This window comes from Anolis carolinensis, chromosome 5, assembly GCF_035594765.1.
Source record: "Anolis carolinensis isolate JA03-04 chromosome 5, rAnoCar3.1.pri, whole genome shotgun sequence".
Classification (NCBI taxonomy): Eukaryota; Metazoa; Chordata; class Lepidosauria; order Squamata; family Dactyloidae; genus Anolis; species Anolis carolinensis.
This window is the reverse complement of record NC_085845.1, coordinates 102,367,319-102,379,967: the sequence shown is the minus strand read 5'-3', so window position 1 is coordinate 102,379,967 and position 12,649 is coordinate 102,367,319. Positions and strand designations below refer to the sequence as shown.

Here is a 12,649-nt window from a genome sequence, read left to right as displayed (position 1 = left end):
CCTTCAAGCCCATGGCGTCCTGTGACTTTCGTCTTCTATCTTGGACAACAGCCTTCCTTTTGGCCAACACATATGCCAGGCCAGTCAGTGAACTGTCTACCCTTTGGGCTGACCAGCTGTATTTGCATTACCATTGAGATAGAGTTATCCTTTGTCCTGATGTCTTTTTCCTAAAGTTGTCTGTGGTTTTCATCTCATTTGAGACGTAGTCCTTCTCCATATTCCAGAATCCCACATTTGATCTGGAAAACAGGCTTCACTACCTTGACCTGACGAGGGCCTTCATCTTTTATGTACACCAGACTTTGGTTCATAGGAAATCTCCCAGTTTGTTTCTGTGATATTCATTTGATTTTTGTTATAAAAGAAAATAAAAGGATATTGAGGGGAAAGTGATGGTGACCTACTAGATGAGACAGAGTTAATGAAGAATGAGATCAACTCACAGAATGAGAGCTCTGTTAGCTGGTGTCATCTGTGAAATTAAAATTCAACCTATACTTTTAAATATGTCATTGGAGGCAAACTTCATAGCCAAACAGTCAGCCTTCCCCTTCTCAGAGACTAGGGGCATAAGATGCAGAGCTTCTGTTGTGTGTTCCATCAATAAATTATCTAAGTCAAGGCAATAGGTTTGGCTTAGAGGATTTATTTTTGCAAGGCTACCTGCTTCAAAATGTTGCAGGACGTCCCCTGAGAAGCAGCATGACCTAGGCTTTTTCTCCTCAAAGCTGGGAACAAAGCTAAAACTGTATAATGTACATGTGATCTTTTCATCCCTCCTCCCCGTTGTAGGACACGGTCAATAACTGGCTCAGAAAATGGTGCCAAGAGGAGCATTTTGGCTTCCTTGACCATGGTCTACTCTTCCAGGAGGATGGCCTATTGGCAAGTGATGGGGTGCATCTCACACAAGCAGGAAAACATCTTTTTGCACACAGACTCACAAACCTCATCAGGCGCACTTTAAACTAGATCCACTGGGGGAGGGGAACAACAGCCTGGCGAACACTATATTACCCACGACCACAGGGAACCGCCAAAAGGCTAAACGGAGGGCTGCACAAACACAGCAAGGACCAAGTACGGAGAGCACAATAATCCCAAATAAACAGCTCAAGGGGAGGTCACAGGGGCTTACATGTCTTTACACCAACGCTCAGAGCATGGGAAATAAGCAAGACGAACTCCAACTCTTAGCACAGCAGCACACATACGATGTCATAGGCATCACTTCAACAAGAGTCATCACCTGGTGGGATGACTCCCATCACTGGAATGTAGCCATTGAGGGCTATAACCTCTTTCGCAGAAATAGAACAAAAGGGAGAGGAGGGAGAGTAGCGTTATATGTCAAAAACAGTTACGTTGCAGAAGAAATGCAAGACTGTAATCCGGGAAACCAGCTTGAAAGCATCTGGATAAGAATCAAGGGAACCGGGACTCAAAAAGATCTTGTCGTGGGTGTCTACTACAGACCTCCAAGTCAGGATGAAGGACTTGATGAAGCCTTCTGTCAACAGCTGACCAAACAGGCACAAAGAAGAGATACAGTAGTCATGGGCGATTTCAATTATTCCGATATCTTCTGGAAAACAAACTCAGCCAAGAGTACAAAGTCCAACAAATTCCTCACTTGCCTTGCAGACAATTTTATGGTCCAGAAGGTAGAAGAGGCAACAAGAGGATCAGCAACTCTTGATCTAATCTTAACAAATGTGGAAGACCTGATCAACACAGTGGTTGGATCCTTAGGGGCAAGTGACCATGTGCTCCTGGAGTTTGCAATACAAAGGAATGCTGAAACTAAGACAAGTCAAACACGCATTCTCGACTTTAAGAGAGCTGACTTCCAAAAAATGAAGGAATTACTGAGCGGCATTCCATGGACGCCAATATTAAAAAACAAGGGAGTTAAGGATGGATGGGAGTTTGTCAAAAGTGAAATACTCAAGGCGCAAATGCAAACAGTGCCAACAAAGAAAAAAAATAAGACAAGTGCAAAGAAGCCAGAATGGATGTCCAAAGAACTTCTGAGCTAAAGCTCAAAAGTGACATGCACAAGAAGTGGAAAAGGGGAGAAATCACCAAAGAAGAATTCAAACGTATAGCCAACACCTGTAGGGAAAAGGTTCGCAAGGCTAAAGCACAAAATGAGCTCAGGCTTGCCAGGGACATAAAAAACAACAAAAAAGGCTTTTTTGCTTACGTTGGTAGAAAAAGGAAGAAAAAGGAGGCGATAGGGCCTCTGCAAGGAGAAGATGGGGTGATGGCGACAGGGGACAGGGAAAAGGCAGAACTGCTCAATGCCTTCTTTGCCTCGGTCTTCTCACAAAAAGAAAGCCATCTTCAACCTCAGCAACATGGAATGGACAAAGGATTGGGGGAAATCCAACCCCAAATAGGGAAACAAGCTGTCCAGGAACACCTGGCCTCTCTAAACGAATTCAAGTCCCCAGGGCCAGATCAGCTACATCCAAGAGTATTGAAGGAATTAGCGGAAGTTATTTCAGAACCACTAGCAATTATCTTCGAGAGTTCTTGGAGAACGGGAGAAGTCCCAGCAGATTGGAGGAGGGCGAATGTGGTCCCTATCTTCAAGAAGGGAAAAAAGAACGACCCAAACAATTACCGTCCGGTCAGCCTCACATCGATACCAGGCAAGATTCTGGAAAAGATCATCAAGGAAGTGGTCTGCGAACACTTAGAAACAAATGCGGTCATTGCTAATAGTCAACACGGATTTACCAAAAACAAGTCATGCCAGACTAATCTGATCTCTTTTTTCGATAGTTACGAGTTGGGTCGATACAGGGAATGCTGTGGATGTAGCCTACCTGGATTTCAGTAAGGCCTTCGACAAAGTCCCCCACGACCTTCTGGCAAATAAACTAGTAAAATGTGGGCTAGACAAAACTATGGTTAGGTGGGATCTGCAATTGGCTAAGCGAACGAACCCAAAGGGTGCTCACCAATGCGTCATCTTCATCATGGAAAGAAGTGACAAGTGGAGTGCCGCAGGGCTCTGTCCTGGGCCCGGTTCTGTTCAACATCTTTATTAACGACTTAGACGAAGGGTTAGAAGGCACGATCATCAAGTTTGCAGACGACACAAAACTCGGAGGGATAGCTAACACTCCAGAAGACAGGAGCAGAATTCAAAATGATCTTGACAGACTAGAGAGATGGGCCAAAACTAACAAAATGAAGTTCAACAGGGATAAATGCAAGATACTTCATTTTGGCAGAAAAAATGGAAATCAAAGATACAGAATGGGGGACGCCTGGCTTGACAGCAGTGTGTGCGAAAAAGACCTTGGAGTCCTGGTGGACAACAAGTTAAACATGAGCCAACAATGTGATGCAGCAGCTAAAAAAGCCAACGGGATTCTGGCCTGCATCAATAGGGGAATAGCGTCTAGATCCAGGGAAGTTATGCTCCCCCTCTATTCTGCCTTGGTCAGACCACACCTGGAATACTGCGTCCAATTCTGGGCACCACAGTTGAAGGGAGATGTTGACAAGCTGGAAAGTGTCCAGAGGAGGGCGACTAAAATGATTAAGGGTCTGGAGAACAAGCCCTATGAGGAGCGGCTTAAAGAGCTTGGCATGTTTAGCCTGCAGAAGAGAAGGCTGAGAGGAGACATGATAGCCATGTACAAATACGTGAAGGGAAGTCATAGGGAGGAGGGAGCAAGCTTGTTTTCTGCTGCCCTGCAGACTAGGACACGGAACAATGGCTTCAAACTACAGGAAAGGAGATTCCACCTGAACATCAGGAAGAACTTCTTCACTGTGAGAGCTGTTCAACAGTGGAACTCTCTCCCCCGGGCTGTGGTGGAGGCTCCTTCCTTGGAGGCTTTTAAGCAGAGGCTGGATGGCCATCTGTCGGGGGTGCTTTGAATGCGATTTCCTGATTCTTGGCAGGGGGTTGGACTGGATGGCCCATGAGGTCTCTTCCAACTCTACTATTCTATGATTCTATGATTCAATACTACTAGCTAGGCTCTGTAAGACATCCATAAACTTGGGCACCTGTCTGCAAAGCAGCCAGTGGAGCTGCGGAAGCGGTGGTGACCTTTGTGGCCCGCTTGGCCTGCTTAGCAAGGTGGGGAGAGGTAGGCAAGAGTGAGGAGTTCAGCTCCACTGCTGCCCTACATTATTAAGGGGGTTTTACAAGCCTCAGTGCATGTTCACAGTCTCACCAGGCTAGCAATCCCTTTGTAGGGCGGCAGCAGAGATGGCACCACATAATCTGTAGATAAGCAAATTCACAAAAGTGAAACTCACAAAAATTGAGGGACAATTGTATTAGCTTTCACAGAACATTAGAATTTTATATTTCATGTAACAGAGTTTAGTATCATACTGCTATGTCATGTTGTTTGTGTGTGTCTTCGGGTCATTTCTGACTTAACGGCGATCTTAACATAAAAATATCTTGGGGTTTGTTGACAGAATTCGGTCAGAGGGGGTTTGTCCTTGCTCTCCTCTAATGCTGAGAGGGTATGACTTGCCAATATTCACTCAGTGACTAAGAAGTTAAACCTTGGTCTCCCAGTGTCCTAGTCCAACATTCAAACCATTGCACCACACCGGTTCTCTTTCTGTCTTACACATTGCCTAATCAGAATCCTAAATGTTTCTTTTCACCTTATTATTTCACCTAATAGGCTCTTGAGTTGGACAACAGCAATGAGAAAGGCCTTTTCCGGCGTGGCGAAGCCCATCTGGCTGTTAATGACTTTGAGTTGGCGAGAGAAGATTTCCAGAAGGTGCTACAGCTCTATCCAAGTAACAAAGCGGCCAAAGCACAGCTAATGATCTGTCATCAAAAGATCCGTGAACAGCATGAGAGAGAGAAAAAGATGTATGCCAATATGTTCCAGAGGCTGGCAGACAAGGAGACAAAGGTAATTCCATTTCTATTTTGCCTGTGGGGTGGGGGAGGGGATTTCACTTACTCCATTTGGTGGACACTGTAAGAGAAGAGCTTAACTATTTCATACTGAAGTTTATAATGCAAACATTTTTGAGCTGTCCTTAGAAGATTGCTGTGCCCACAGCTCAGAAACCCTACTTAAAAATGCTGATAGAATCAAGAGTTCTGCTGATCTTTTTATCATAACACTTTTTCCACAGCTGGAAGCTGATACAGTCCGCAAAGAAGAGACAGAAATGAAAGACGACAAACAGAATGGGGTTGAAGAAAAAACAGAAGTTGATGTAGAAGCTTGAAGCTGTCATGCTGACCTGTTTTGTAAAATTGAAGAATTTCCAGTGAACTAGACCTTTATTTTTCTATCTGATTGAAATAAGGGACAGAGGCTGGGGTTATGGTGCTGCTTTGTGTCTGTCTATGTAGGAAACATTGGTGGCTGAACAGACCTGAGTAATCTTAGGGACTTTATTTATTCAATCATGAGTTCTGACTCTGTTATTGATCTTGGGAGTTCCATCAAGATTCCTTTTTAATTCCTTTTACTTCTCTGACTGGCATCCCTCTCGGGTTCCTGCACAATCTAGTCCCAGTTTCCATTCTGTTTACTCTTAAATAAAAGTCAAAGAATCAGCTTAGCTAAAAAAAAGTCACTGTATGAAAGACTTAACTAGTGTGTTCTTTTTCCTATTACAGCCTGGTTATGTCTTCTTTCCTCTGTCAATGCAGGCATGCTCCTTCCATGGAGATATTGTTGTCATCTTTCTTGTAATGCATCTTCTTTTGCATATTACTGAAGATGAAGACTGCAGTCCAAAGCTTGAGCAATAAAGCACCAAAATAAAATTGAGTCTGTGCCATGTTTAGCAAATGATTATCTCCTTGTCAGCGTGTTACCACTTGCTAGCCCACAAAGAGAACTTCATATAGCACTTGCCACTGTGAATCCATAAGCACTTGGCCTAGGGGATTATACAGGCTTAAGACAGAGAAACAGCTGTCCTATGATTTTACCTTATGCTGTGTAACAAAGGTGTAATTTGCTGGGAATTTTACTCATTTTGAAAAGGAAATAAAAATCACTTTGAAACAGAAATAGTATAGCACAGAAGCAGGAATTCCATTAGCATCTATAAAAAATAGGGTATATAATTGTACTGTGATGACACCTTGTATTGCCCTTAAAGAAGCCAGGGTGCATACTACTACAACAGACTGCATCCATGAAGTAACTCTTTCTCAGGCAATCTAGACATAACCTAGCAGACAAGTATGTGGGTATGCTGCAGTGCTACAGTGACCTCGCCAGTTCAAATTAGTGTGATATGCATAAGAATGGGATAGTAGCTGACATGCTTCAGTGCCTTGGGAGAGACTGACTGCAAGCGTGTCTATCAAGCAAGCAAGCTACTAGTTGATACAAAATATACAGAAATCCAGGAAATGCATGCCTACTAAAACCCTCATCAAGCTCCATGGGTTACTTGCATACACGCACAATGAACCCACATGCTTCCAAAAGTAGAAGTCAAGTATGCAAAGATTTTTTTCTTCTCAGCAGGGATGTGGAAGGGTGACATGGAAAAGCGAAAACAAAAGATTAAATTGCATGTTGACAGCATTTACTACGATGCAGGGAATAGATTAACTTTCAGATGCATTCACAAATGAAATTATCAAAATTTACCTATTGTATGTCTCACTAGCAACAAGCTTATCAAAATCCCAAACAAGAAACTGAGCAGGCGGCACACTTCTTCCAAGGAACATTTGCCTCTTCCTCCAACAGGTCTACCCATAGCTCTCACATTAAGTAATTAAGAAAAGTGCTACTATCTGGGGGCTATCTATTGATTGCATTCCTAATTTCTGCAATTTGAGGTTTACTTACTAGGAGGGGATAATTGTGGAAACAAAAATCATTCAATCTGCACTCTGGACAACAGGAAAAGATTTGGAAAACGGGGAAAGGGTAAATTGCATGGGATTGCTGGAAGCTACAGAATAAAGCGAGTTTGTGCTTTCTGGGTTAAGACTGGTTGTTTGATCTGTTTGTAAGCTTGCTTGTGTTTTTTTTTAATGTTTTAGAGCTATGTGCTCTTTTTGTTAAGTAATTTTTATTCTAGAAAAAGAATACACAAGTAATTTGTTAGACATGTAAAGCTGCCAAAGCTACATACTACCCACTACTACTGAACTACAACTAAACAACTATTAAACATAACAAAATAGAAAAACAAGAAAAACACACAAAAGCTAACAAAAGATCTACGAACGACCCACTTTCTATCTGATGGTTGTTACCCTAGTCTACTCCCTTTCATCACACACTACTAATTCACAAATCTCACACTTGATAAATACCCCCATTGTGGTTGTAAAAAGGTAGTGAACGAGTCTCAATCTTTCTTAAAGTCTGTCAAAGATTTTCCTAAATTAGTCAATTTGCCCTTCAGCTAATTTACAGATCTTCATCAGCCATTCTTGCACTGGAATAACTGGTTCCTTCTATCTCAGCATATACGATTCTGTTCCAGGGCTCTGCCCAATAATGAGGGTAGAGTTTAACCAAAACAACATCTAGTTTGTGTAAAAACCCATTTTACTTAAAGCAGTAACTTAGGCACTTAGTCTCTTCAATTTCCGACTACAAAATACAAAGATAGCCCACAGCTGAAGTTGTAAGACCAAGTCCCAAGGTCAATGACACAAGCAAAGTTCCCAAAATGATATTAAATAATTCAGGTAAACCAATGTCTATTATCCAGTAGAATCTTAGAGTTGGAAGAGACCTCATGGGCCATCCAGTCCAACCCCCTGCCACGAAGCAGGAAAATTGCATTCAAAGCACCCCCGACAGATGACCATCTAGCTTCTGTTTAAAAGCCTCCAACTGTAGCTCAACTGTATTCCAATCCGAGTCATGCCAAAAAGTCCACATTTGAACACAGGGTTTCAAATGAACAAGCACACAACCACATTCAGGATTCATCAAGTCACAAAACAAAATATCATGAATCGGATCTTGGCATCAGAATCCCCACAACCTGATATGACTCTTGAAGCGCAATCTCTTGCAAATCTCTTATGCAGTGGATCACATCTGCCTTCCATTTCAGCAGGCTTCCCAAATTATCACTGCAGGTCAATCTGACCTCTTACAAACAGGAGGGAGATTAACCCCTTCCAAACATTCCACAGCAGCTATACTACAACCACTAAACTGCTGGTCATGACAAAAACTCTGGTCCTATCTTAAATTTAACTCAAGCAATTATCTTACCAGTTTTGAACGTTTTTGAGTCCAATATTTCTCGGTATCACCACATATAGAATGACCCAACATTGTGTTCACATTCCCAACATTTGTTAGAGCTGCCCTTATACATCTTAGGAAGTGTCTGATACCAGATACAGGTGTCATTTGTACATCACCTACCATTGTTCCAATTTGATTTCTGTATATATAAAAAAAATTGAGCCCACTTGTTCCAGTTACAATTTCACATTTTAATGGCAATTAATATGTTGTTGTAATCATATGGTCATCACCTTAAAATAGAATTGTGGTGGACGAAAATGGCCAAACATGAGAACACTTGGAAGAATATGACAAATTCTTAGGGAATATTAGCACCTGCTACACTACCACCCTATGCGTCTGCCAAATTCATGATTAAAAGTGACTGGGGTGGCCTGCTGGATGGGGTTACACTCCCCCTGAAGGTGCAGGTCCGCTGTCTGGGGGTCCTCCTGGACTCAGCGCTGACGCTTGAAGCTCAGATGTCGGTTGTGGCTGGGAGGTCCTTTGCACAGTTAACGCTTGTGTGCCAACAGCGACCATACCTCAAGATGCCTGATCTGGCCAGGGTGGTCCATGCCTTAGTTACCTCCAGATTGGACTACTGCAACACACTCTACGTGGGACTGCCTTTGAAGACGGCTTGGAAACTAGTACAACGGGCAGCTGCCAGACTGTTAACGGGAGTAAAATATAGGGAAAAGCCTGGTCGCTTTCTACATAGGGCCATCCTTCATTGGCCAGGTTGAATGGGACGGAATAGCCTCATGGCTTCAAAGCCTGGAGGTTTTCTATCTATGGGAAATCTTGGTTGGCCAGGTTGACAAGAACTGAATAGCCTTGCTGCTTGCAAGCCTGGCCTCTTTCTATCTTGTGGAATTCTTGGTTGGCCAGGTTGAATAGCAATTAATAGTCTCAATGCGGCAAGTATGAATGCTGCAATTAGCCACCTTGATTAACATTTAATGGCCTTGCAGCTTCAAAGCCTGGCTGCTTCCTGCCTGGGGGAATTCTTTGTTGGGAGGTGTTAGCTGGCCCTGGTTGTTTCCTTTCTGGAATTTCCCTGTTTTCAGAGTGCTGCTCTTTATTTACTGTCCTGATTTTAGAGATTATATTGTTCTGTATTATTATATCACAGTAATTATTATATATTTACAATCTTATATTATCTGCTTAGAACTAGATTATATGAAGCCGCTTCTACACTACTGAACTGGATTATATGGCAGCGTGGACTCAAGATAATCCAGTTCAAAGCAGATACTGTGGATTATCCTGCTTTGGCATTCTGGGTTATATAGGTGTGTGGTAAGGAATTGAGTCTACAGTGCCCTATAATCCAGTTCAAATCAGATAATCTGTATTTTACAGGCAGTGTGGAAGAGGCCTGACTGAAGAGGCCCTGAGCTCCATTGTTGCTGAGTGGGTTGCTAGGAGACAAAGTGGATGGGGCATACCCTTCTGACTGGCATTTAGGGGGGGAAACGGCTTTTCCTCGTCCTCTAATTTGGACTTTATTTTTCTAGAGGTTTTTTTGTTTTGTTTGAAAGACATATTTTGGATGACTATGTCTTTTGTGGCCAAATTTGGTGTGATTTGGTTCAGTGGTTTTGTTATTTACTCCATAATAAAACACACATTATATTTTTATATACAATGTTCCCTCACTACTTCGTGGTTCACTTTTTGCGGATTTGCTGTTTCGCGGTTTTTCAATAAATTCTAAAATACTATTATAAATCATATAATAGTCGGGGTGCTTTGAATGAGATTTTCCTGCTTCTTGCAGGGGGTTGGACTGGATTGCCCGTGAGGTCTCTTCCAACTCTACGATTCTATGATTCTATACAAAATTACAATTTACAGCCTAATGAAGGGAGGAAGGAGAAGCCAAAGGGAGAGAAAAGGAGCCCAAGCAGCAACGGAAGAAGAAGGAGGCAATTTATCAACACACAGTTGGTTGATAAAGACTTAAAATTGTGTATAACTGCTAAATGTACAAATATTAAAATAAATATAGAGTCTCACTTATCCAACATTAGCTTATCCAACGTTCTGGATTATCCAACGCATTTTTGTAGTCAATGTTTTCAATAAATCGTGATATTTTGGTGCTAAATTCATAAATAGTAATTACTATGTAGCATTACTGCAGATTGACGTACTTTTTCTGTCAAATTTGTTGCATAACATGATGTTTTGGTGCTTAATGTGTAAAATCATAACCTAATTTGATGTTAAATAGCTTCTCATTAATCTCTCCTTATTATCCAACATATTCGCTTATACAACGTTCTGCCGGCCCTTTTATGTTGGATAAGTGAGACTCTACTGTAGTGTCCCTACTTCGTGGATTTTCACTTATTGCGGGTGGTCCTGGAACCTAACCCCAGCGATAAGTGAACACTTATCTTGTCGCTTTGCATCAGTTGACGGCCCCTCCCACCATCTCCAACTGACGCTCTGGTGCCAGAACTAAGAAGGAGCCATGAAGAGAGTTCCATCTTGTCTCTTTATATCTGCTGACGGCCCCTCCCCCCATAACATGCTATTCTAATAAAATATATATATAGTAAAGGTAAAGGTTTTCCCCTGACGTTAAGTCCAGTCATGTCTGACTCTGGGGTGTGGTGCTCATCTCCATTTCTAAGCCAAAGAGCCGGCGTTGTCCGTAGACACCTCCAAGGTCATGTGGCCGGCATGACTGCATGGAGCGCTGTTACCTTCCCGCCAGAGCAGTACCTATTGATCTACTCACATTGGCATGTTTTCGAACTGCTAGGTTGGCAGGAGCTGGAGCTAACAGTGGCCGCTCACACCGCTCCCAGGGCTTGAACCTGGGACCTTTCGGTCTGCAGCTCAGTGCTTTAACGCACTTTGCCACCGGTGCTCCTATCTATATATATAAAAGGGTAATGAAATTTCGGCCTAGGACAAAACAACAAAACTACACATCCCAGAAACACTAAACTTGGCACCACAACCCCTCATCCATGCCTCTACGTTCATACAACAAAAAGAAAAGAAAAATAAAGTCCTAATTAGAAGGAGAGAAATAATTGTTTTTATCCAATTGCTGCCAGTTAGAAGGCCAAGCTCTGCCCACTTGGTCTCCTAGCAACCCACTCAGCCCAGGGGACAGGTAGAGTTAGACCTCACTTAGGCCTCTTCCCCATTGCCTATAAAATACAGATTATCTGATTTTAACTGGATTATATGGCAGTGTAGACTCAAGGCCCTTCCACACCTATATAACCAATTTATAATCTTTTATTATCTGCTCAGAGTCAGACACAACTAGACTTAATGTCAGGGGAAAACCTTTACCCTTTACCTTAACTACCACCAATTCCTCAGTACTTTATTTCCCATATCACCATACTTCGCCACAGCAACGCGTGGCTGGGCACAGCTAGTGTGTATATATATATATATAATTTAATATATAATAATTATAACATATTGTGTATACATATAATATTCATAATATTATATTGTAATACAATATACTAATAATACAATATAATAATATTAATTATATATTATATTTTACATGTAATATTACTAATAATATCACCATATATTGATATAGTACAATATAGTAATTTATTGCCAGTATTGTACTATGCTAATAATATAATATGGTATGTAAATTTAATTTGTAAGACGCTCTGAGTCCCCTTCGGGGTGAGAAGGGCGGCATATAAATGTAGCAAATAAATAAATAAATAAATACAGTAGAGTCTCACTTATCCAAGCTAAACGGGCTGGCAGAAGCTTGGATAAGCGAATATCTTGGATAATAAGGAGAGATTAAGGAAAAGACTCCTTAACATCAAATTAGGTTATGATTTTAAAAATTAAGCACCAAAACATCATGTTATACAACACATTTGACAGAAAAAGTAGTTCAATACGCAGTAATGCTATGTAGTAATTACTGTATTTACGAATTTAGCACCAAAATATCACGATATATTGAAAACATTGACTACAAAAATGGCTTGGATTATCCAGTGGCTTGGATAAGCGAGGCTTGGATGAGTGAGACTCTACTGTAACACTGTATATAGATTTGGCGTGAGTTACCCTTTAAAATGTACTTATCCTCATAAAGCCAACAAAGACAAGCCCCAAAAACTTACAATGCAAAACCATTTTGGACCAGGACAACCCGACCTGGATAGGCCTCACCTCTTCTGTGCTGGGTTAATGACAGACTGCAGAGCCTTTTGTCAGTGCAGACACAACTCAGGCCCGCAGCCCTGATATGGTAGTTTCTCTTTCCAAACAAAACATATCCCACGAGATATACAAAGCTGAGCTGGGAAACATGCGGGGCCTCTGGGAACTCCTAAGGCCTAAACAGGGCGGGCCTGAGGCCTGGGAGGCTCTCCCTCCGCCTCCCT

At 42.0% G+C, this 12,649-nt stretch overlaps 1 protein-coding gene across 1 annotated transcript in view; it reads left to right on the top strand.

Annotated features, from left to right (window-relative positions):
* Positions 1 to 5,789, top strand: part of fkbp4 (FKBP prolyl isomerase 4) — a 47,871-nt gene extending 42,082 nt beyond the window's left edge. The window contains exons 9-10 of the mRNA XM_062982029.1: positions 4,674 to 4,913; positions 5,143 to 5,789. Of these exons, the coding sequence (XP_062838099.1) occupies positions 4,674 to 4,913; positions 5,143 to 5,238 (336 nt within the window). The 3' untranslated portion in view covers positions 5,239 to 5,789. The remainder of the gene's footprint in view (positions 1 to 4,673; positions 4,914 to 5,142) is intronic.
* The last annotated feature ends 6,860 nt before the right edge of the window (positions 5,790 to 12,649 follow it).